General features: G+C 48.3%; 1 protein-coding gene across 1 annotated transcript in view; it reads right to left on the bottom strand.

Annotated features, from left to right (window-relative positions):
• Positions 1 to 22,383, bottom strand: part of KIFAP3 (kinesin associated protein 3) — a 1,290,910-nt gene that overhangs the window by 400,078 nt on the left and 868,449 nt on the right. The window contains exon 14 of the mRNA XM_078686865.1: positions 6,600 to 6,765. Coding sequence (XP_078542991.1) covers positions 6,600 to 6,765 — 166 coding nt within the window. The remainder of the gene's footprint in view (positions 1 to 6,599; positions 6,766 to 22,383) is intronic.

Here is a 22,383-nt window from a genome sequence, read left to right as displayed (position 1 = left end):
TCATTGCCGGTATCGTAGAGCTGCTGACGCATGTTTTTGTCTTATAATGCAAGCCAGGGACTCTAGTGCAAGGGCAAATAAGATCGGAGAGAGCGGCTAACCCTGTTGCGTTCCCCTGCAGATTCGCACGGATCGGATATTACGCCGTTGACCCGAACACAGGCAAACAGATACGTGTATAGCAACCTGACCCAATTTAAGAAACCGGATGGCATCCCCATCCGGACTAGCACATTAAAGATGTAAGGCCACTGTATGGAATCAAATGCCTTAGTGGCATCCACAAAAATTGCTTCAGCAGGCAGCAAGGGATTCAGTTGGTGGATGACAGCAAATAAGGTGAGGAGATTATGTGTGGTGGGCCTAGAAGGAACAAAGCCTGCTTGGTCTGGCAATACTAGGGCTTGTGATAACGGTTGTAGCCGGGAAACAATAATTTTCACCAGAATCTTAACATCAGTATTAATTAGTGACAGTGGACGATAAGAATCTACTTGCTCGGTCGGATAACAGGTTTTCAGTAACGTGATAAGTAGTGCATCTCGGAGAGTGGGGGAAAGAGATTTTTTGTCATACGCCTCCTGGCACATATTTAGTAGATGAGGGCTTATTAAGTCCGAGAAGGAGTTCTAGAACTTTCCCGGAATGCAGTCACTCCCAGGCGATTTTCCGTTAGGTATCGGTTGAGCCAGAAATTCTCTTTGTCCTGGCGAGAGCCATGTCAACGCGATGTCATGTAGGTAATGTGTCCGTTTTGCGCAGCGATGCTGACTGGCATCTGACATACAGCTCAGCATGGAAATACACAATTTTCTTTTAGGATTTCCTGGGAATCATGATGGCGTGTTCCATCTCGCCAGGTGATAGTATGTGTGGAATGTCTCGGGGTCCCCTTATTTTGGTTGCTAGACTGCGCCCCCCCTTCGATATGTAGCAGATCTCCTCTCCGCTGCTTCGGCATATTCATTTAGGTGTGTCCTAATATTGGGCCAGCGTCTGCGGTAGAGGGTTGATTTCATACAGGTTTTTCGAGTGTTTGCCAAGTGTTTTCGAGATGGGATAGTCATGATCTCAAAAACTGTAATACCCGGCCCAGAGTCCTATACATGTTTCACAAATCATAGCCTTGAAGGCTTCCCATGGTACACCCGCTGTGTCTACCAACCCTTTGTTTTAGTTAAAGTATTGTATGATAGCTGTCTTTACACCTTCCCTGAAAACCATGTCCGTCAAGGCCGAGGCCTGAAGTTTCCACTGGAAGGAAGGGGGGTCTCACTTGACAGAGTAAGTGTTAGAAACACTGGGGAGTGATTGATCCGAAAGCGTTCGGGGTAGGGGTCTCACAGTCTGAGTCCAGTTATTCATTTCATGAGACACCAGCCAGTAGTCTAATTGTGACAACATATTGTGTGTTGTCGAGATAAACGTGCCCTCCCATTTCCCTGGGCTCCAAATCAGCCTTATATCATTGAGATCCCAGTCACTCAACCCCTCCCTGCGGACCCTGCTTGCCTATTTAGTCTGCCCCAATGGGGCCCCGGATCTATCCATATTTGGGTCTAATGGAATATTAAAGTCTCCTCCCCACATAATAGTGGATGCTTGTAGTTTATAGAGTCAGCATTTGGAGTGGTGTAAAATTCGGGGTCATCCGTATTGGGTCCATTTACATTTATTAGGGTGAACGTTGTACCCCAGCACTTCCCCTGGCATATAATGTATCTTCCTTGATCATCTATTTCAAAGTACAATGTGATAAAGGGGGTGCTTCTGCGGACCAGAATAAGGACTCCCCCCTAGAGTAAGAGTAGGAAGGGGAAGCCATTTTTGAGTGTGCCCATTGTGACCCCAGAGTATTTACAGCCCGTGGAGTAAGATGTAATTCTTGTATAAATGCAATGTGTACCTGGTGCCTATCTAGATATGCATATATTTGTCAACTTTCTTTGGGATATTCAACCTGTGCACGTTCCACGTGCGCAGGTTGAGGCTACCATTGCTAGTTATCATTTCGGGTTCAGTCTCACCTGTAAGGATCTGTGAGCCCGTTCAACTATTAGCACAGCTGATAATTTTCCGGTCACTCCCTCGCCTCTTCTTAAACTGGCCTGTAGATATCCGGTAGCGTGGAGGGGCAGGAATCACCAGTGTCCAGGGGCGTAACACAGGCCACTGCAGCCCCCGCGGTGTGGGGGACCCAAGCTCCAGAGGGCCCCCTTCGCACTGCACTCTGGCTGCAGGGCTCCTGATTGAGCCCGGAAGGGGGCCCCCCGGGTGCCTTGCATGGAGGCCCACTCAATGTTTGTTACGCCAGTGCCAGTGTCCACAGCTGCCTCACTCTCACATGCTGCCACAATATGGCTTCTGCTTGTCTATGATGTGTGCCGACTGCTAGGCCCAGCCAGAGGGCACAGATGTTGTTCAGTGTGCCAAGGCAGTAATCGCACCCCGGCCAGCAAGCTAGAATAGGTCCCGTATCCGGGGCACTCCACAAGCAATGTCACCCACTCTGCTCCTCCTCGGCCTCAGCTGAATGTATTACTCCTCCTCTATGTCTCGGAGGTGTTAGGTAGCTGTCAGTTCCCTCCGCAGTCGCCAGTGGAAGGCAGCCCGTATTGAAGGAGAGGAGTCGGGGCCCTGCGCGTTACCTGTTTGCCGTACAGGCGCCGCTTCTGTGCGCATGGCCAGAGCTCGTCTCCTCGCTAATGTTTCACTGCAGGACCTCACCTCCACAAATCCGGACAGTTTTTTCCGCTTAGCCTCCACTCTGCAGAGTGCGTGCGGTTCTCCGGGCTCACGCAGCGGGAGCTCTTTCCCAGTCTTGTTCTCAGCACCACTCACTTCGTCCAGGCAATCATCCTCAAACTTGGTTCATTTCTGTGGAGTGCAGCGCTAGCACTTCTTCTCCGGCTCCTCCGCTTCAGCTCTTAGGAGAATGCGATCTCTCCAGACAGGCGGCTCTTTCACCAGCGTGTTGAAGCTGCAGGCGCACTCCGGGGAACGAGCAGGCCCCCCCAGGCGACCCACAGGAATGTGATGCCTCACTCCGTCTTCCTGTCACAGCTGCACAGAGAGAAGCAGCTCGCCTCTCGTACTGTTGATAGCAGCAGGCAACTGCCACCACATTAGAACAAGTAGTCGGCCCTCGCCACTCTTCTTTCTTCCGCTTGCTCGGGTGCCCCTTGCTTCTGTTTACTCCATATCTCGGGGACGGGAAAGGGACATGTCTGCCTCGCGTTTAAGGTCTTCGAATGCCACTATCGGCCCAGATATTAGGGGGATTAATGACCCGGCTGGCGGAGCTGCACTAATGTGCGCCCCCCTGTCATTATTATTATTACTCACTTGTCATGTTTGTAGGAGAGTAGGGTCTGCTTCCTATGGTCACCCCCACTTTTTGCTGTGATTTTCTGGTTATTCGACTTTAGACTGGCTGTGGTCCTGTTAATCAGGCCCACAGCCTAGCTGTTCTCTCTCTAAATTGATACCATGTACTTTAGGTACATACCAGATTGGTTACTGGGTCACCCTTGTGGGTCACTGTATAGTGTACCATAGGTACCCAGGGCATAGGTGCACCCAAGGCCTACCAGGGGCTGCAGCATGTATTGTGCCACCCCTTGTTGGGCTTCCAAACTGACACCACAGGTCTGTTCACACAGCCTGGGTAAGGTGGTGTAATCACCCCTTACTTAGATATAGTATACCTATATCTACCTTATATATAGACACATAGTAGCCTATAAGTCACTCCTATGGCAGGACTTAACAAACCTGGAGGCAGAGTGCTTGGTTTTATGTGAGAGGGTGCCCTAGCATGAGCTAAGCCACTCTGCAGCTTTCGGAACTATCTCCTTATAGCTGTTCTATGATATAGCCATACCATATACTCTTAAGTGCATTATAATCCTCGCGGTTAATGCTAACTTTGGTTTGGCTTTATCAAAATATGTTGTGTAAGGTGTCAAACACTTTGGAATACTACCCCTTCCCCCGCCAGTCCTGGCGGCGGGGGTAGCATTCCACCCTTCTAGAGGGAGAAGACATGTAGTTACTGGTAAACCCGGTTAAAGTTAAACAGAGCCTCAGCATCACAAAATGGATGCTGCTGCCACAGACACGGGTCTGACCTCCTGCTGCTGGACGAAACTCCGGCAGGGGAGGCCTAGACAATAGGTTTCCTGTCAGGGGAGGTGCAGACTTTAGTGTATTGGGGCAGGGAGGGCTGCATTCAGAATGCATTTTCCAGACACTGCCTGGGGCACACAAGGTGCTCCATGCATAGCCCGGTTCAAACCATTTGCTGGGGCACTCCAGCCCCGTTCTGGCGCGAAACTGGACAAAGGGGAAGGGGTGTAACCACCCCCTCCCCAGGTCCACCCATAGGAGGGACCTCTCAGGTAGTCCAGCCCCCAAACTTAGTTTAAGTATAGGAGCTGTGTCCCTAGGACTTTAGATTACCCTGGACGAAACTTTGAAACATATATCCTGGACCTTCGACGTTCCATTTCGACTGGAAGACGGAAGACATCTCCCTTGTGGTCAAGGAGCAACATTTGCACCGAAGCTCAGGCCTCCACACTCCACGAGTGTCCTGTGGGGCCCGCTCCTGCATTTCAGCTTGACCCGTCTTCCCGGTTCCTTGCCCGTTGGCTAGTGAGCCCCTGGAAGACTTTCCTTTGAATTTAAACTGCTTTCCTGGTTGCTCCAGGCTTGCTCCAACTTCTCCCCAAAAGAGAAGTTCCTCAGACCTTGCTGGTCTGCACTGAATCCAATCTTCATCTCCTGCGTGGATTGCGTTTGCCAAGGCTTGTTGGGTCCAATCCGGATACCGACACCGCAGTCAACTACATCCTTCGTGGGACAGCTCGAATCTAGCTCCTGGTCGTCGTCGACGCCTCCTGGACCTCGTGGCTGCAAAGACCAGCTTCACCTCTTCACATGAGATCAACGCAACATCGCCTGGTTCCTTCCTGGTCACTGGCCTGTGACCCAGACTCTGTCCCTTCTGCTTTCAGGTTCTTCAGATCTTTGATCCACTCTTGGATCCACCCGGACACTTTTCCTCTGGCCGCCTGCAGCACTTCTTTGCAGATCTCCATTGAAAACATCGACGAAACCCAACACCAAAAGGCACCTATGCACCCAGCTTCCCTGGGTGAGGTAACACGAGTACTACAGTGCTCTCGTGGGTCTTGACTCTCGAAGTGTCCTAGTCTAAAGGGGTTTCATCATAGTCCATCCGGAAGTGCCCTTAAATTGTAACTTTGTAACTTATTCGTTTCCCATAGAAAGTCAATGGTAACTCGCGGCTGTGTTTAGACACTGCACGCGTCTCCCGTGGGCCTCCTGCTTCCTAACCTTTGGTTGTTTAGAGTAGCCCCTGCGTTTCCCTAGGCCCTAAGCCAACTTTCTATTCCAGACGTGGTTCTTATACCACTATTTTAGTACATGGTTTGTGAGGCCCCTAGGGCAAAACGTATACTGTGCAACTTATCGTATGCTAATTGAGATTCTTGTAATGTACTTTTACCTCTGACCTCAAAGAGTGCAGAGGGGTTGTGTTTAGAATAAATACATATATTTTTTGATATGTACCTTGTGTGGTGCACTTTCATTAGGTATTCAAGGATTATCATTGGTAAAACAACTTGCTTTATATGCTCTCTGAAGTCTTAGCCTGATGACTGCTGGTCCATGCTACCACTAGGATAGCTTTCTATAAGGTTGACTTTACAACCACCATCAATAAGGTCGATTAGACTGGTGCAAGGTGCCCACTAGAACTAGTGGACATCATATGCCAAGCTAACTTCTCACAATGTTCTTGTCTTTTTGACCTATCTGTCTTAACATTGAAGGATCAACACCCTGTGCTGGGGTGATGCCTTATCATATTCTTGTTTATGATACTATAGGTTCTATAAGTCTCTGCTCCCTACCCTTTGTAAAGCGCTGTGATACCCGCAAGGGTCATGTTTGCATTATATAAAACTTTTAAATAAAAAAAAAAGAACAAGCAAGCATGAAAGTAAGAAAGAAAGCAACAAAGACAAAGCAAGACAATTAAAAGCATAAAGAAAAAGCCATGGGAAAAGGAGGAAAAGAAGGAAAGAAAGAAGATGGAAAAATGATACAGAAAAGAAGGGAGGAAGGCAAGAGAGAAAGCAAGAAAGGAAAAAAGTAAAGAAAGAAGCCAAGAAGTAAAAAAGAGAGAAAGAAGAAAAGAAAGAAAGGAAAAGAAAAACGGTTCTGAAAGTAAGAAAGCAAGAGAAAAAGGAAGCAAGAAAGAAGGAAAGAATAAACAAAGGAAAGAAAAAGAAATGAAGGAAAAAGAAAGAAAGCAAGAAAGACAAGACAAGAAGGAAGAAAGAAAAGCCCCTTGGTGAAACTGAATCCAGAACAAATGTGTCTGCTTATGAACTCACATTGTATAATATTGAAGCTTTCGGTTTGTGTACTGCATGCATACTAAAAAGAGAATGACTTAATAAGAGGACTAAGGATGGGTGCACAGCTGAGTTCTTTTCGGTAGAAGAACATTTAGAACGTCAATTAAGTATAACCCAAAACATTTTGAAGAAGAGATGAGAGCAAACCTGGTTTGAGTTTATCCTTAAGGTATGGAACTAAATGATATTCCTTGAGCACAAGCTCCCAGTCCAGATCAGGAATAGTCAGATTTGCCAGAGTTCCAAGGCATTCTATCACAAATTCTTCATCTTCTTCATTGGAAACCTGAGCCGCCAGATCACCCACATAATCCTAGAAAAATAGCACCAAATTTAGTAGGATCAAAGCATAACTTTTGCTTATGCATTGCTGATCTAAGTGACACATTAAACTTGAAAAGCAACCACTGATAAATTAATGAATACCTACTTTATCCGGTCATGAAAATCATTAAAAATGAAAACAGTAAGATATAAAAACTGGTGATCATTTAGGAATTTAAAGTGAGTCTAAATAGCTGTTATTTGATTTGTGGATCCATTCTGTTTCAACTACAAGTGGTTATTTAAATCTGACAATCTCCTTTACTCACTGCCACATCACTAATGGAGCTGCAGTTCGCATTATATAGTACCACAAGTAGGATCAGAATAACACCTAAAGTCTGCTGCAAGCATGATTATGTGGAGCCTGGCAACAATGATGGACACCTTTTCCACTACCGAATAAGAAATGGTTGTATGACAGAACAACAGAGGAAAATACTTTGCATGACTGTGAATCGTATTTTCTACCACGCTTTATTTAGAATGCATATTCTTTTACAACAAATGCTTTAACCACTAGATATATATATATATATATATATATATATTGCGCTCGAAACCCTTCTCAAATCCAAAGAAAGAGGCAGCACTCACAAACCACAGAGGTGTCCAGATTCTTTAATCTTCGGGAACAGAAAAGCACAGACGCGTTTCGGCGTTAGCCTTCGTCAGTGTGTCACTTGTCAGTTACAAACATCCCATAAAATTATGGAAATCTGTAGACATTGACATAAACATAGGACTACACCCCTATGTGCCTCTAAGGGCAACATATTGGAGTGGTGTTCTGTCCATATAGGGGTCTGTTTCAATTCATCCAGTGATTCTCTAGGTGAAATAAAGCTGTGGATCGGCTAGTGTCCTATGATAAAATGTACAATGTCATATTTACAGGTGATCAGTGCAAAACCAATAAACATATAAAGAAAACGTTCAAAGTTAAGGGGGCAGATGAGAGTTTGACATGCATTAATAGTGTATCTAGAAGGGCCAAGAAGAACCTCCAAGACTCTCGACTAAATAGCCTAGAAAGATAGCCTAGAAAAATACATACACAGGTCTGTCCCGATTAGTCCTAGGGCTATTATGAGTCCCATTGCATTTAAATTCTGCAAAGCCCACTATAAGGGACACCAATCGTCAAGTATAATTTCTTTTGGGTCGGGATTCCCTATTGGCCATTTCAACTTCAATATATACACATATTCAATATATACATATCTACATAATTTCGTCCTAGCTTTGAACTCACGATTTAAGCACAAGGGGTATGAAAGAACGGGGGTAAATATATAAACACACACACACACACACACACACACACACACATATATACATGGACACACACACGATGTATTTATGGGGAGACCCCCCACACATCCCTGAACCTACGTTAAATGCATCATAAAGGCATACGTTGTAAAGGCATAAGCGTGTAAAAATATGCATTGTAAAAAAATGCAAAGTTAAGGCACAATATGGTAAAAACCTCATTGTAAAGGCTGTTTCTCATAAGAAATACGGAGAATGTCTTCATCATCAAAAGCCCCAGGCGACCTTGCAAAACATGAAGCCTCATAACAAGCTACTGAAGGAAGTGAATATCTTCGAAGGTAGCTTCTGACAGCAGCTGACAAAGGAGCATCTCATGCAACGGACCGATTGCGAACATAGTCAGGGAACTGTCACTGGTTTACCATGCCTCGGTCCCCCAATGCATTCATTTCAAACAGACAGGGGAAATGAACAACGGTCCCCAAACTCAGTGAGAAAACGTCCTGAACATCCTGGTCATTGCAATGTTGTGTTTCACAAACACTTTGGAGTTTGTTCCGGAAAAACAAAATATGGCACAAAATTTGACATTTGGGGCAGTTTTTGGTTAAGTTTTCATAACTTTTTTCTCCCCAAACATTATCTAAGTAATTCTACGTTCCTTTTCCCCACCTATTGGTGACAGTAAAAATATCCAAGTTTTGTAATTTACAAAAATAGCCAAAATGGTCCAAATTCTTTAAATAAATATGAAGACATCAAAAAAAGTTGGCTGTTAAGATCACTTACTTCAACGCATTCAGTAGCAGGCAAACTTAAGGAAAAAAAACTTTCTTTTTACCACTGGTTTTGCAATTGATGGGAATAGCTCCTCGTTTTTGCCTGTCCTACCTACTTGCAAATAGCAGGAAAAAGACGTGGGAAACCTATGGGTGAACCCAGAAAGCAAAGAAATTCTAAAAACTAGATAACATTTTGAATTCAACAAGAGGCGATTTGTGAAGCTTACAGAAGCTTTGCCAAAAGAAACAAATTATTTCAATGAAAATGTGGGGAAAAAACCAGAATGTTTACAGCTGTACGGTTTAACAAAAAAGACTGATGAACAAAAACAATATGCTGTTAGGGCTATGAAACTGTTACAGTCAGAGATGTATCGTTTTTGCCAGTTGGCCAACCACCTGTGAGCTTTATGTGCACTTGAAAGTTTGAGTTTCTAAATATTTATCCATACATGCATATATGGGACTTTAAACAATACAACGTTATATGTCTATTATTTCCCATATACATGCAAGCTTTTTATGTAGCTACGTGTCTGTATATTTATCACGTTACTCCCACTGTCGAAAAGACAAAGATAAACCTTCAACTCTCTCCAACACACTACTCTGGCCCATCCTATACCTCTTTCAACATATCCTTTATCTCCACTCTCTGAATCATCTCAAACCTAATTTTACTACTACGATCCCACAAATAACCCTTTCTAGATTCTTCCATCCTCTATCTCTCCTTTGATTTATCCCAAATCACTTTTTACTACCATGATCACTCAAATAACACCTTCTAAACTTTTCGTCCTCTATCCCTCCGTTATCTTATTCAATCCAACTAACAGACTCATATGTCCAACGTTCCAATTAACTCAGATTTCCATGTATTAATACAGCACTAATGAACTTTGGGTTCCAAAGTAGCATGCCCCTTGCCGAAAAGCAATTCAATGCCTCATCAGGGGTAGTAAATGCTATATAAATACAATTAAAATTAGAATCACAGAGTCATCAACAGAGGCGCAGCTTACACTAATTTTCATTGTGTACCAGCCATGCATCACATCATAAGGAAAAATATAATAAATGACAAACAAGGTACTTTCCTTTGTTAATGATGTTTTTGGTGGATACCCTATTTAGCCACAAATTACTCACCCTTTCAATTTCTTAGGTGCCAGACTGGAAATGCAACGTTTCCTAGCAATCACCCCCATGCCAGTAATGAGCCAACTGAGGGCCTTAGGAATGGTTCCAGCAGAGCCAAGGCCCCCACCGTGGCACTGGCGAGGGGGGGTTCCAGTTTTAGACATCTGCCAGGCAGACACACATGGGTATCTGTCCTTTCCTTTACCACGCATTAGTGCCTTGATTCTCAATTACACACAAAGGGCCATTTAACCCGCTCAGGCCTACAAGACCCTCCATTGTTTGGGAGGTCCTGCTTTGGCATCTATATTTGAGAACTCTGTGGTTAGAAGTGAAGAACAAGTTACTTACCTTTTGTAACACCCTTTCTGGTAGACACTTTATACAACCAGAGCAGAGTACTCACTGCCCTCCCTCCTCCCCTTTCTGTAGGGTGGACTTTTAGAGTTTACAAAATGTTCCCACGTTAGATTTTGGGCACGGACTTTTTTTTAATTAGTCACTGTTGTTCTGCATTGGAGGATGCAGAAGAGGTTAAAAAGAAAACTGACATCAGCGCACAGAAGTGATGTTCATATACAGCTCCGGACTATCACTTCTGAAAGCAGTTGCAATGTAGTATAATGGAGATAACAAGCATGCGGGAATCATTTTCAAGAAAAGTGCTGGGTCTAGTCCAGGACATGGGGTATTCAAAAGGTGAGGAATCTGTGGTAAGAGGCATTTCTCAGGGGGCGTTAGAGCGCACCATGCAAGAAGGCGGCATTTTAAAATAGCTCCAGTGCGCATAGCAAATATCATACAGATCTATCCTTTAAAACCATTTGCATATCTGAAGCGCATAACCTACTTCTGAGTATACTCAGGATTATATTCATGTCAATATGAGACCCGGTAAAGGGGCAGAAGATTGCTTATTCCCCAGGGGAAGGACCTCCCTAATCACAGCCAAACAGTGAAAGTGGTTCCCTTCCTTGTGAGATGACAGAATCATGATAGGAGAAAAGATCAGATGGAGTGAGCAGAGAAAGCCTGGTGATTCAATCTCGCTGATGAGTAAAACCAAATAATCATGACGAAAAGACAATAAATAGCCAACTGGATTCAATTACACTGACATTGGGTATGATGTGGAGAAGTGTGGCTCACTGGTTAGAGGAGGCAGACCTGGAAGCAGAGGTCAGCCCGGGACCAGGGTTCAATTCCCAGCTCGGCGGGGTCTTGAGTCCTAAAATGTCCATGGACTCTACAATTCTCGCTCCGGTGCCTACTCAATTCACGGGTTCACACTCTGCGACTCTGGGCAATAGCTTGCTTAATCTCCACAACGGCCCCTCGCGGCGGGATGCCTGGCTTTCACCTTGCGGATACCCTGCCGGGGTTATCTCACAGGGGAATACCAGGACGGGTTCCCTAAGCAAGGGCTTAGAAACCGCTCGGTGATTTGCGCTATATAAATTCCTGTACATTTACATTTACATGTGCAGAAGCTGTGGAGTTTGAGAAGCCTAGCCAAACGGTGCACATTATTGTGCCACAGAGAAGAGAGCAAAGGAAATCAGCCCAAAATCTGTGCATATTTATTAAAGAACAAACTGCAAAGTGGTAGAGTGCTGTTGCAGGCAAGGTGTCATAGAAATCCCGCTGATATGAAGCTCTTTTAAGAGGTGCAAGATTTACTGTATGCCCCCAATCCTCGACAAGTGTGAGGCAGTCATGAGCAATTGGGCTGAAAGAAAAAGTACTGTCATTATGTGACATTGAGCAATCGTCTATGCGCTGCTGCTGCCTTGAAATCGCAATAAAAACTGACTAACACAAGGCTGCAAAAGCATGAATTAGTGCAGATAAGATGGGCAAAGTGTTAGAGAGACAGGGGGAAGACTGAACCACAGCAACTTAATGGGGATCACATAAAGCTTGAAAAGGCGCCGATGTGCTCTGATATTGTTAACAAGAGGCAAGCAACATTAAGAAACCCCTTGTTGTGGGAGTTGCAAACAAATAAGAGGAAGAAAGGAAAATGTTAAGCCTGGCCCTCTGCACTGTAGTGGTGGAAGAGTGCACCTCACAAAGAGAAATCCGCAATCGAGGCTCACATAGTGTGAGAGATAAAATGGGTAAAACAGATGTCCGACAGTCTTGCCTTGTCTATGACTCCCGAAAAAGCCTTAAACGGAGGATACACAGCATAGTACGTGATCTGAAACAGATGGGGCAGAATCTAAATCAGCAACGGAGGTGAGATTGTTACTGCTGAAATGAAATCCAGCTTAGCCACAGTCGATTCTAAAATAGATTCCATGACAAGCAGTCTAGATTACATGAAAGAAAGGCTGCACAAACAGCATGCCCAGGTTGATATGCCGAGCAGAGAAAATCTGATATTGAGGATAATATTACCATGCGAGGTAAAATTGTAAAAGAAATGACAAGCAAGATGGACAACATCACAGCAAAAAATATGAAGATTTAGAGGCGTGATCACGTACAACCAATCTTAGAATGATTGGAATAGCAGAAACAAGTGCAATGGGGCGCATAGTAGAGTTTACAGAGAAGCTGTTGAAATATATTTGGCAAAGAACGCATATCCAAACTGTTTGTAGTGGGGAGAGCCCATTGTTCCCTGGCTCCCAAAGCAGTGCTAGGGTCTTTGCCCATCTAGTGATTGCAAACGTCTCAATTATTGAGACTGCGATGCACAAGTTACTTACCTTCGGTAACGATATATCTGTAAGAAACAGTAGTTAGTGTTAGATTCCTTACCTTAGAATATCCCCAGGCGTTAGACTGGATCCGGAAAGTTTTGCGTAGCAGTACCCCTGCGCGTCGGAAGGCGTCGTCTGCGGCTCTGTGTCCGTCGTCGGGATTGCCGGGATGACGTCGGAGTACATAGACGCCGCCCTCGCGCGCTGACGTCAGTTCTTGTACATAGCTTTCTGCGCCAGGAACGCAGAGCCATGCCAGAGACTGACACTGGTGCCATGAAACAAGGGCCCTCAAAGGGAAATACCTTAACCCTAGATATCGGTTCGCAGAACGGGGAGGATGGGTGGGGCGGTAAGGAATCTAACACTAACTACTGTTTCTTACAGATATATCGTTACCAAAGGTAAGTAACTTGTGCATCTGAAAGAAACAGGTTAGTGTTAGATTCCTTACCTTAGAATAGATACCCCAGCAATACCAACCCCGGTGGTGGGTCTGCGAACCAAGATCACACCAGAAAGTCCTGGAAAACGGAACGGCCCAAAAGGCCATCTCTACGGACTTGGCTGTCCAGACAGTAGGGTCTTGCGAACATGTGCAGCGAGGCCCACGTAGCTGCATGACAGATGTCCTGCAAGGGGACCAGGGCAGTAGTAGCCGCTGTGGCCCGAGTGGAATGGGCTCTCAGCCCAACAGGAGGCTCCTTTTTCGCCAAAGAGTAACAGACCTTGATGCACAACACGACCCACCGAGAGATGGTCCGTTTGTGCACCGCCCGTCCCTTCTTCGCGCCCACGTAACCAACAAAGAGCTGGTCGTCCACCCGAAACTGGCATGTGCGGTCCAGATAGAAGGAGAGCGCACATTTTGGGTCCAGACGGTGGAGCCTCTTTTCCTTTTTCGAGAAATGCGGAGGCGGAAAGAAGGTGGGCAAGGTGATGGACTGCCCGATATGGAAGGCTGCAACCACCTTGGGCAGGAAAGAAGGATGAGTCCTCAAGACAACCTTGTCTGGATGGACAGAGAGGAAAGGAGGCTTAGAAGATAGAGCCTGGAGCTCACTCACTCTCCTGGCAGAGGTGATGGCAACAAGGAATGCAGTCTTAAGAGTCAGAAGACGAAGAGGGCAATTGTGAAGTGGCTCGAAAGGAGCGCACATCAAATAGATAAGAACAAGGTTCAAGTCCCACTGAGGCATCACGAAAGGAACAGGAGGAAACATGTGAGTGATGCCTTTCAAGAATCTATTTATAACACGGGACTTGAAAAGAGAAGGCTGATCAGGAAGCCTCAAGAAGGCTGAAATGGCAGAGAGGTAGCCTTTGATAGTGCCCAGAGCAGAGCCCTGCTGGGCAAGAGAAAGAAGAATGAGGAGAACCTTTGAAAGGGGGACAGAGAGTGGATCCACAGGTGTGCACCATGCCAAAAATTTGTTCCACCGGCAGGCATATACCGATTTCATGGAGGGACGCCTGGCTGCCAGAATCACATCACAGACTTCGGGAGGCAAGTCAAATGGCCTCAACTGTGGCCGCTCAATCTCCACGCATGTAGGTGGAGACTGGACAGGTTCGGCTGGAGGACCGCCCCCTGCTGCTGCGACAGAAGGTCCTCAGAAGAGGCAGACGAATCGGGGGATCGACTGACATGCTGAGTAGTTTGGGATACCAGTATCTTCGTGCCCAGTCCGGAGCCACAAGGATGACCTGGGCCCGGTCGCGCCTGATCTTCTGCAGCACTCTGGGTAGAAGTGGTATAGGCGGAAAGGCGTACAACAGACCGCAACTCTACTTGCGACGAAAAGCGTCTCCGAGCGAGTGCCGCCTTGGAAATTCCAACGCGCAGAACTGATGACATTGCACGTTCTCTTCCGTGGCGAATAGATCTAACCAAGGCTCCCCCCAGTGCTGAAAGAGGCCTGCCACGTCAGAGTACAGACGCCATTCGTGATCCATCATGCACAGACGGCTGAGTTCTTCCGCCATGGCGTTCAGGGAACCTGCCAGGTGTTGACTAACCACCGTGACGCCCTGGTGTTCCAGCCATTGCCAGAGGCTGGGCCCACTGAAACTTCAGGTTCCACTGCAGAGCCCGCATCCGCCACCTGGTGTGATGCACCAGAAGGAAGCAGGAGGCCATCAGCCCCAGAAGCCGCAGCATCAACCTGACCCAGACACGGGATAAAGGCTGAAAGATCAGAGTCAGAGCCTGAATATCCCGAACCCGCTGTTTGGGAGGATAAACCGGACACCACGCCGAGTCCAGAACCGCTCCGATGAAGAGGAGCTTCTGAGAGGGGCACAGGTGTGACTTCGGCACATTGATTGAGAACCCCAGCAGGTGCAGGAGGTCGGCCGTAGTCTGGAGGTGGCTGACGACTGTCTGGGGCGAGCCCGCCTTCAACAGCCAGTTGTCGAGATAGGGGAAGACTGACACCCCTGATCTGCGCAGATGAGCTGCGACCACCGCCATCACTTTCGTGAACACCCAAGGGGCGCTGGTAAGGCCAAAGGAGAGCACGGTAAACTGAAAGTGCTTGTGGCCTACCGTGAACCGCAGGTAACACCAGTGGGCTGGCAGGACAGGGATATGAAAATATGCGTCCTGCAAGTCCAATGCTACCATCCAGTCTCCAGGGTCCAGGGCTGCTAGGACCTGAGCTAAATTCAGCATCTTGAACTTCTCCTTCCGGAGGAAGCCGTTGACGCTCCGGAGATCCAAGATAGGGCGTAGGCCTCCTGTTCCCTTCTTGGGTACCAGAAAGTTGTGGGAGTAGCAACCACGTCCTACTTCTGGCCCAGGAACGCGCTCCATGGCCCCCTTGGCCAAGAGGGCCATAACTTCCTCCTGTAGAAGTTGCAAGTGATCCCCGACAAGCGGTGGCAATGCAGTGGCATGGCTGGAGGGGTCGCCTCAAAGGGGAGGGAGTAGCCCATTCGGACGATCTGCAGCACCCACCTGTCCGATGTGATGGTGCGCCAGTGGAGTAGGTGATGGCGAACCCTGCTCCCCACTGGCGTCGAGTGGGCCTGAGAGCACAGACTAAGAGGGCTTTGAGGCAGATGCTGCGGGGTGGATGTGGACTGGCCTTGCCGTTGTCCCCTGGCACAACCACGGCGGTTACCACGTCCGCCGCCACGCTGAGGTTGGTTTTGCGGCCTGTGGCTCGCAGGACGTGTGGGGGCCTTCCTTGGCCACAAAAGTGGCGAAAGGCAGAAGTTTGCTGGCGCTGGCCCGACAAGCCCAAGGACTAGGCCGTAGCCCTGGAGTCCTTGAAACGCTCAAGCGCACTATCTGCCTTGTCGCCAAAAAGGCAACGGCCATCAAACGGCATGTCCATGAGCGTGGCCTGGACATCAGCTAAAAAGTTGGCGGACCTGAGCCAGGCGTCGCGGAAATCGCTCTACCCAGTGAGTCCGTGGTATCCAGTCCACATCAAATGGAGTAACACGCTGCATCCCGCCCTTCCGTAAGGGCTTGAGCGAGCTTTGCGCGGGCCTCCGTCGGGCACTGCGGCAGCACGTCCACAACCGTATCAGAGAGTGGGTGTAACGGCCCAAAAGGCAAGCAGTGCGGACAGACCGCAGCCCTACGCTGAGTGAGAAGAACAGCTTCTTACCAAACTGATCATACCTTTTGGATGCCAGATCTGGTTGGGCAGTCGGGAATGCGGTCTGGGAATTAGAGGCCTGGATAACCAGACTCTCAGGGGTGGGGGTGGGTGGACAGAAAGCAGGGGTCGCCCGGAGCCGGACGGTGGCGTCGGGCCATGTTCTGATCTACAGGAAGGCCTATAGCTGGCTTGGACCAGGTGCCCATCAGAACGTCGGTGAGGGCTTCATTAAACGGCAGTGGAGGCTCCGAGGAGCTTGCCTGCGGTTTGAGCACCTCAGTGAGGAGGTTAGTCCTCACGGCCGCGACAGGGAGCTCAAGAGCCAAGGCCTTGGCCGCCCTTGTCAGCACCATGCTGTAAGAATCCCCCTCCTCCATAGCCACGGTAAGAGGGGAGACAAATCCAGTGTCGGGCGAAGTGTCCAGACCACTGGCCTCCCCTACCTTAACTGCCCAGTCCTGATTCGACTGGCACTCCTGAGCCAGAGGGTCCTCAGACCCCTCCCAGTCCTCCTCGTCATCCATCTCCTCATAGTCAGGGTAAAATGATGTAGCCGGATCGTAGATGAATTGCTCATCTCTCGGCGTCGAAGCTGGCGCCGGAAGGGGCCGATCCGACGCGGATCCGGACCGGGCTTGGGACCGGGGACGACGTCATCCGGAGATGGCGTCGTGGGCGACACCCTCGGGCTCGGCGCCAGCGGAGAGGTCGTAAGGTCGACCGGCGACGGCCTGGATCCTGCAGAGTCCTGCGGCATCGGGACCGGGGTCGACGACGGCGCTGGAGCCGAAGCACCCGACGGTGCTGGGGCCGGAGCCGCCGGCCTGCTAGGACTCCAAGACGGACCCGCAGGGCCCGATGGCACCTCGGTAGGGTCTGGCGGGGAGAAGCAATTCTTCATGGCCACCAGGAAGGCGCTGATCTCTTCCGGCGTTGGGTGCAGCCCAGGTACCGGCGGGTCTGGAGCTGGACGCGGAGATTGTAGCTCCGGCGGAGCCGCGTGGGCAGTGTCGCGAGAACCCCAGTCCGCTTTGCGCGAGCGTAGGGGGGGGAGTCAGAAGAGCGATGATGCCTCTTCGACTTCTTTTTTGAGCGCCTCGACTTACCTGAGGACTTGGAGCCCGACGAGTGGTGGTGACTCGTAGAGCGGCGACTACTACGGCCCGCGACTGGTCCCTTGACCTTCTCCTAGACCAGGACCTCGAGCGGGGCAGGGCCGACTGTCGCAGCTCGAGACGCTTACGGGACCGCTCCCGCCTAGCCTTCGAGGTCAAGGCCCGGCAGTTGGGGCACGGCTTGTCGTCATGGTCGGCCCAAGACAATAAAGGCACCGACGGTGGGGGTCGGTCACCGACATCAGTCGGTGACAGTCGTCACACGGCTTGAAACCGGGCATCCCTACTGGCACCGGAGTCGAAGGTAGACTCGAGAAGATCCAAAACAGATCAAAAAGTTAGTCAAAAATTGACTTGGAGTACTGCTCTTCCTGGATCTACGCTTGCTGGCGCGGAAAAAAGAAGAACTGACGTCAGCGCGTGAGGGCGGCGTCTATGTACTCCGACGACGTCATCCCGGCAATCACGACACCGACGACGGACGCGGAGCCGCAGAAGACGCCTACTGACGTGCAGGGGTACTGCTACGCAAAACTTTCCGGATCCAGTCTGACGCCTGGGGATATTCTAAGGTAAGGAACCTAACACTAACCTGTTTCTTTCAGATATAATACTTAGACTGGCCTTAGAAAAAAAGCAAACCTAATTTGAGGGAAAGAAAGGAAAATGCTACTTACCCAGGATGCATCTGTTCTTAGCACATAGAGCTGTAGAGATCACCATCTAGTATTTGGTCCGGATGTTTGCACTTTGTTTTCTTCGAAGAAGTCTTTCCAGTCACAAGGTAGGTGACTCCTCCCGTCGGTGATAGTGCGCATGGGCATCGACTCCATTGTTGGATTTTTTCCCCCGCAGAGGGTGATAATGGAGTTAGTAAGAGTAGTAAAAGGAGATGTCCATGAATGCATATATCTAAATAAGATGTTACTGCAACAGGTACAGGTACCCGGGGAGGCAGTTGGGCGCATATGACTCTACAGCTCTATATGCCAAGAACAGATGCATAGACTCTATAGCAGGTCTCTCCCAAATCGGTGGCTAACCTGTATCCGTTGCAGTGGTTTGAAATAGTGTACGTAAAACTGCCTGGCCCATTAGCTTTTTGTCTTCCTAACACATCTACACAATAGTGTTTTGTGAATGTGTGAGGTGTCGACCATGTCGCAGCTTTGCATATGTCATCTATGGGTATATTTCCTAAGAGTGCCATAGAAGCCCCTAGTTTGCGTGTAGAATGTGCTCCAGGGGGAACTGTTAACATTTGTTTTGCTTTTGCATAGCATATTTGAATACACTGAACTATCCATCTTGCAATACCTGATTTTGATATTGGATTGCCTTTATGTGGTGGAACAAAAGCAACAAATAGTTGCTTAGTCTTTCTAAAACATTTTGTTTTTCAATGCAATATACTAACGCTCTTTTTACATCTAAGGTGTCAAGAGCATGTTCGCCACAGAATCTAGTTGAGGGAAGAACACGGGCAACTCAACTGATTGGTTAGTATGAAAGGCATAAATGACTTTAAGGTATACATTTGGGGTTAGTCCTAAGAACCACTCTGTTTTTATGTATTTGCAAAAATGGTTCTTCTACTGTTAGTGCCTGTAGCTTACCCACTCTCCTTAGAGGTGTGATAGTTATGAGGAAAGCTACTTCCCAAGTGAGATATTGCATTTCAGATCTATGCAATGGCTCAAAAGGCAGACCCATGAGTCTTGTAAGACCAATGTTGAGATTCCACCCTGGAGCAGGTGGAAGTCTGGGAGGAATGACTCTTTTGAGTCCTTACATGAAAGCCTAAATAGCAGGCACTAATGCTGTCTGTTCTGCAGATATGCGGCTATCTCAGCAAGATGTAAGCGTATGGATGTATACGCTAAATTGAAACGCTGTAGATGTAATATATAACAGATAATGTTTTGGATTGTAACGTCAAGCGGATTGACTTGATTGTTATTACAGTAAATCACAAACCGCTTCAATTTTTCTGCATAGCATGCCCTTGTGGTAGGGTGTCGAGTCTCTTTGATGATATTCATGCAATCTGGGGGAAGATTGAGGTAGCCAAACTCTAAAATTTCAGGTGCAAGATGACTGGGATCTGGATGCCTTATCCCTCCATGGTTCTGAAACACCATAGGAGGCAATAAGGCAGCACATAACATAACAATGGCTCGTCGAGTTACCTGGGTGGGTCAATCCAGGAAAACTAGAAAAGGAGATTGCATTGTGGTAAATTTTAACAGCCCAATCCCAGTCGAGATGATTCTCAGGGAGGCGGAGGGCGGCCCCCGGCAGGGAGGGCAGAGAATAGAAATATTGCCTCTAGGATTTTTTTTATAGACCAGAGCAGCAGGGTGCCCCTAGCCACTATACCAACAGAAATAGGATGACCGCTAATAATCGGGTCTTTCCCAGAAGGACAGAAGGGTGGGAAACAATTCCCTTGAGATTCAATGCAGCCCAGATGAGGGGGGGACCAGGTTATCTATCGGTTATAGAGGTCACAAACAGATTCAATGCCCTATCGGGTCTCAATGACTGCGACTGACTGGGGGGAAACTCTCCTAGTTACCCCCATAAAGATGGCTCTTACACCTCCCCTGTATACACTTCAGTACCGGTAATTTCAGAGAGTGTTTCTGACAATTTTACCCCCGGCACCCCCTCTAGTTTCCCATCACAAGATATCTCTTACGCCTACCCTGTATACCCTCCAACACCGGATAGTCCAGAGAGCGATCTTAATAACTTTACCCCTGGCATCCCCACTGATACCGCACTGTTAGCGCAGTTAAAGGACCCAGTGGGGTAACCCACCATAGACCAACCCAACTCGATCTATCTAGACAGTTTGGCAGGGTGACTGGAGAGGCTAACCAAGAATTTAACATTCTTTCCTGGAATATTGCCGGGTTGATAGGAAAAGTTCAAGACCCTGTAAGCGTGGGGTGGAAGCGGACCGGAATAACAAGCGTGGAGGCCGTATGTATTGGGCTATCTCGTAGCCGGTGTTTATTAAAGTACAGTTTTCCAAAGGTAGGGCACAAGGGAAAAGAGAGAGTCCCAAAGGATTGCAGGTTCCGGGTCCGCGGTGATGGGTCGTCCTACGCTGAGCGCCCAGGGACAGCTGTTGGTCTTGACTGGAGTCGGGGCTGGTCCTTGAGGCAGCAGTCGGCTCAGCTCCCGGACGGTGGTTCCTCGGAGGGGGGGAAAGGGAGAGATAGAATAGGGGCCGTTAGATCAGTCGGTCAAACCGAGGTAGGAGACTGATTCCTTCACCGGAGTGTTGGGGCTAGACCGAAGGTGAGGAAAGGGAGGGTGGTAGGTAAGAGAGGAGAAGAGACAGATCGGTCAGGGTGAAGGGTGGTTTGGTGTCAGGACGTGGGGGAGGGTTTTTATCTACAGTCGTGATTGTGCCACTCTCACACGTATATACACTCTATCTACAGTGCGCGGTGAAACGTGAAGGGAAGGGACTCTGTTCTACAAGGGTGGTATTTACAGTATACTATTTACAGACACTCACACCGCCTACTATCTACACACACGCGAAACTGGTACTCACTTGGCCCGCCGCAACTCCGTCCTTGAGTTGCGGCCGCTCTCCAGCGTCCTCCTCTGGACTCCACCAGTCCTCCGTCCAGACCTCGTCTCCTGGTTCGGGTTCGCCTCTCTTCTCCGGGGGTTCGTCGCACGCCGTCTCCTGCCACGAGTCTTCCTGCTTGAACGCGGTGTTGTCGGTTCTTCCTGCTTTTCTGTGGTCCGCCTCCGGAAAGGGGGAGGAGCTTCAGGGGTCGCGAGGATGCCCTTCCTGTGTGTTCTGCGTTGTGACTGGTTCCTGCAGGGAAAGAGAAAGGGGTGGAGTCCTGGTTGTTTTGGTTGTCCGGGCGACAGGGAATGGTGGTTGTGACCGGGAGGGGCGACGTGGTATCCACGCTGACGGCTCCGTGGTCCCATCACAGACCCCTTATGGGTGCAGTTTGTTAGCACATACACTATCATCTGTCTTCAAGAGACATGGTCCACTAACAGTAACCTGTCACTGGTGGGGTACAAATCATTCTCTGTTCCCGCGAAAAGCTCAAACAGCGGCCGTGCATCGGGTGGACTAGTTATCTTTACCTCCCTGGCACTAAGATGTAGTATCAGGGCTTTTCTCTCAGGCAATGGAAACATCCAGGCCATCATCCTGGGGAAAAAAGAAAGCAGCCTGTGCGTGATACATTTTTATAACGCAACCAATCAGGGTGAGGGCTGTAGGATCACAGAACTACACAATTTTATCACACAATGTCGCGGCCCAACTAGAAGGAACCTGCTACTAGCAGGTGACTTCAATGTACACCCCTGCGGCGACCCACTGCTAAACACCTTAGCGACCATGGGTTGCCAGCAGTCAACGAGGTTACATTTTGAACATAAAAAACAGGGAAAGGAGTTGAACCATATCTTAGAGGAGCAAGATCTCCTGTTCACTATGAGCATTGCACCACCTTTATCGACAAAAAAGGATCCTACGTTCAAGGATAGAAGCTCAGGGATTTTCACAGATTTTATCTTAGTTTCTAGAGCTATTATGAGCCTCCTTCTGGCCTTCTGTATAACACCGAGCGCACATAGTGACCACAACCCAGTCTACATCCTATTAGGAGGAAATATCATGAAGAAAAGGGAAAAAATTGTGGGAATTAACACGCTGCAACCCGTAAATGGAGGACCACGTATCAAGTGAAACCAGGTCACTCCGCCCGATTTCCTTGAGAGCCTTAAAAAGAATGTGCCATTGAGTTGTCAATCTGCACTAGCACAGAACCAGTGGGTGAAGGAGTCCTTAAAGCCTTTGACAGCATAGCCAAACACGTAGGAAAGAAACTACAGGCCCCTAAAGGGGAACCCGCATCCGGAGACCCCAAATGGTTCTGTCATAATTGCTCCAAGGCTTCCAGAGAACTAAAAAA

The sequence above is a fragment of the Lissotriton helveticus genome, chromosome 1_1 (genome assembly GCF_964261635.1).
Source record: "Lissotriton helveticus chromosome 1_1, aLisHel1.1, whole genome shotgun sequence".
Classification (NCBI taxonomy): Eukaryota; Metazoa; Chordata; class Amphibia; order Caudata; family Salamandridae; genus Lissotriton; species Lissotriton helveticus.
The sequence above is the reverse complement of the archived record's forward strand: the minus strand, read 5'-3'. Positions and strand labels throughout refer to the sequence as shown.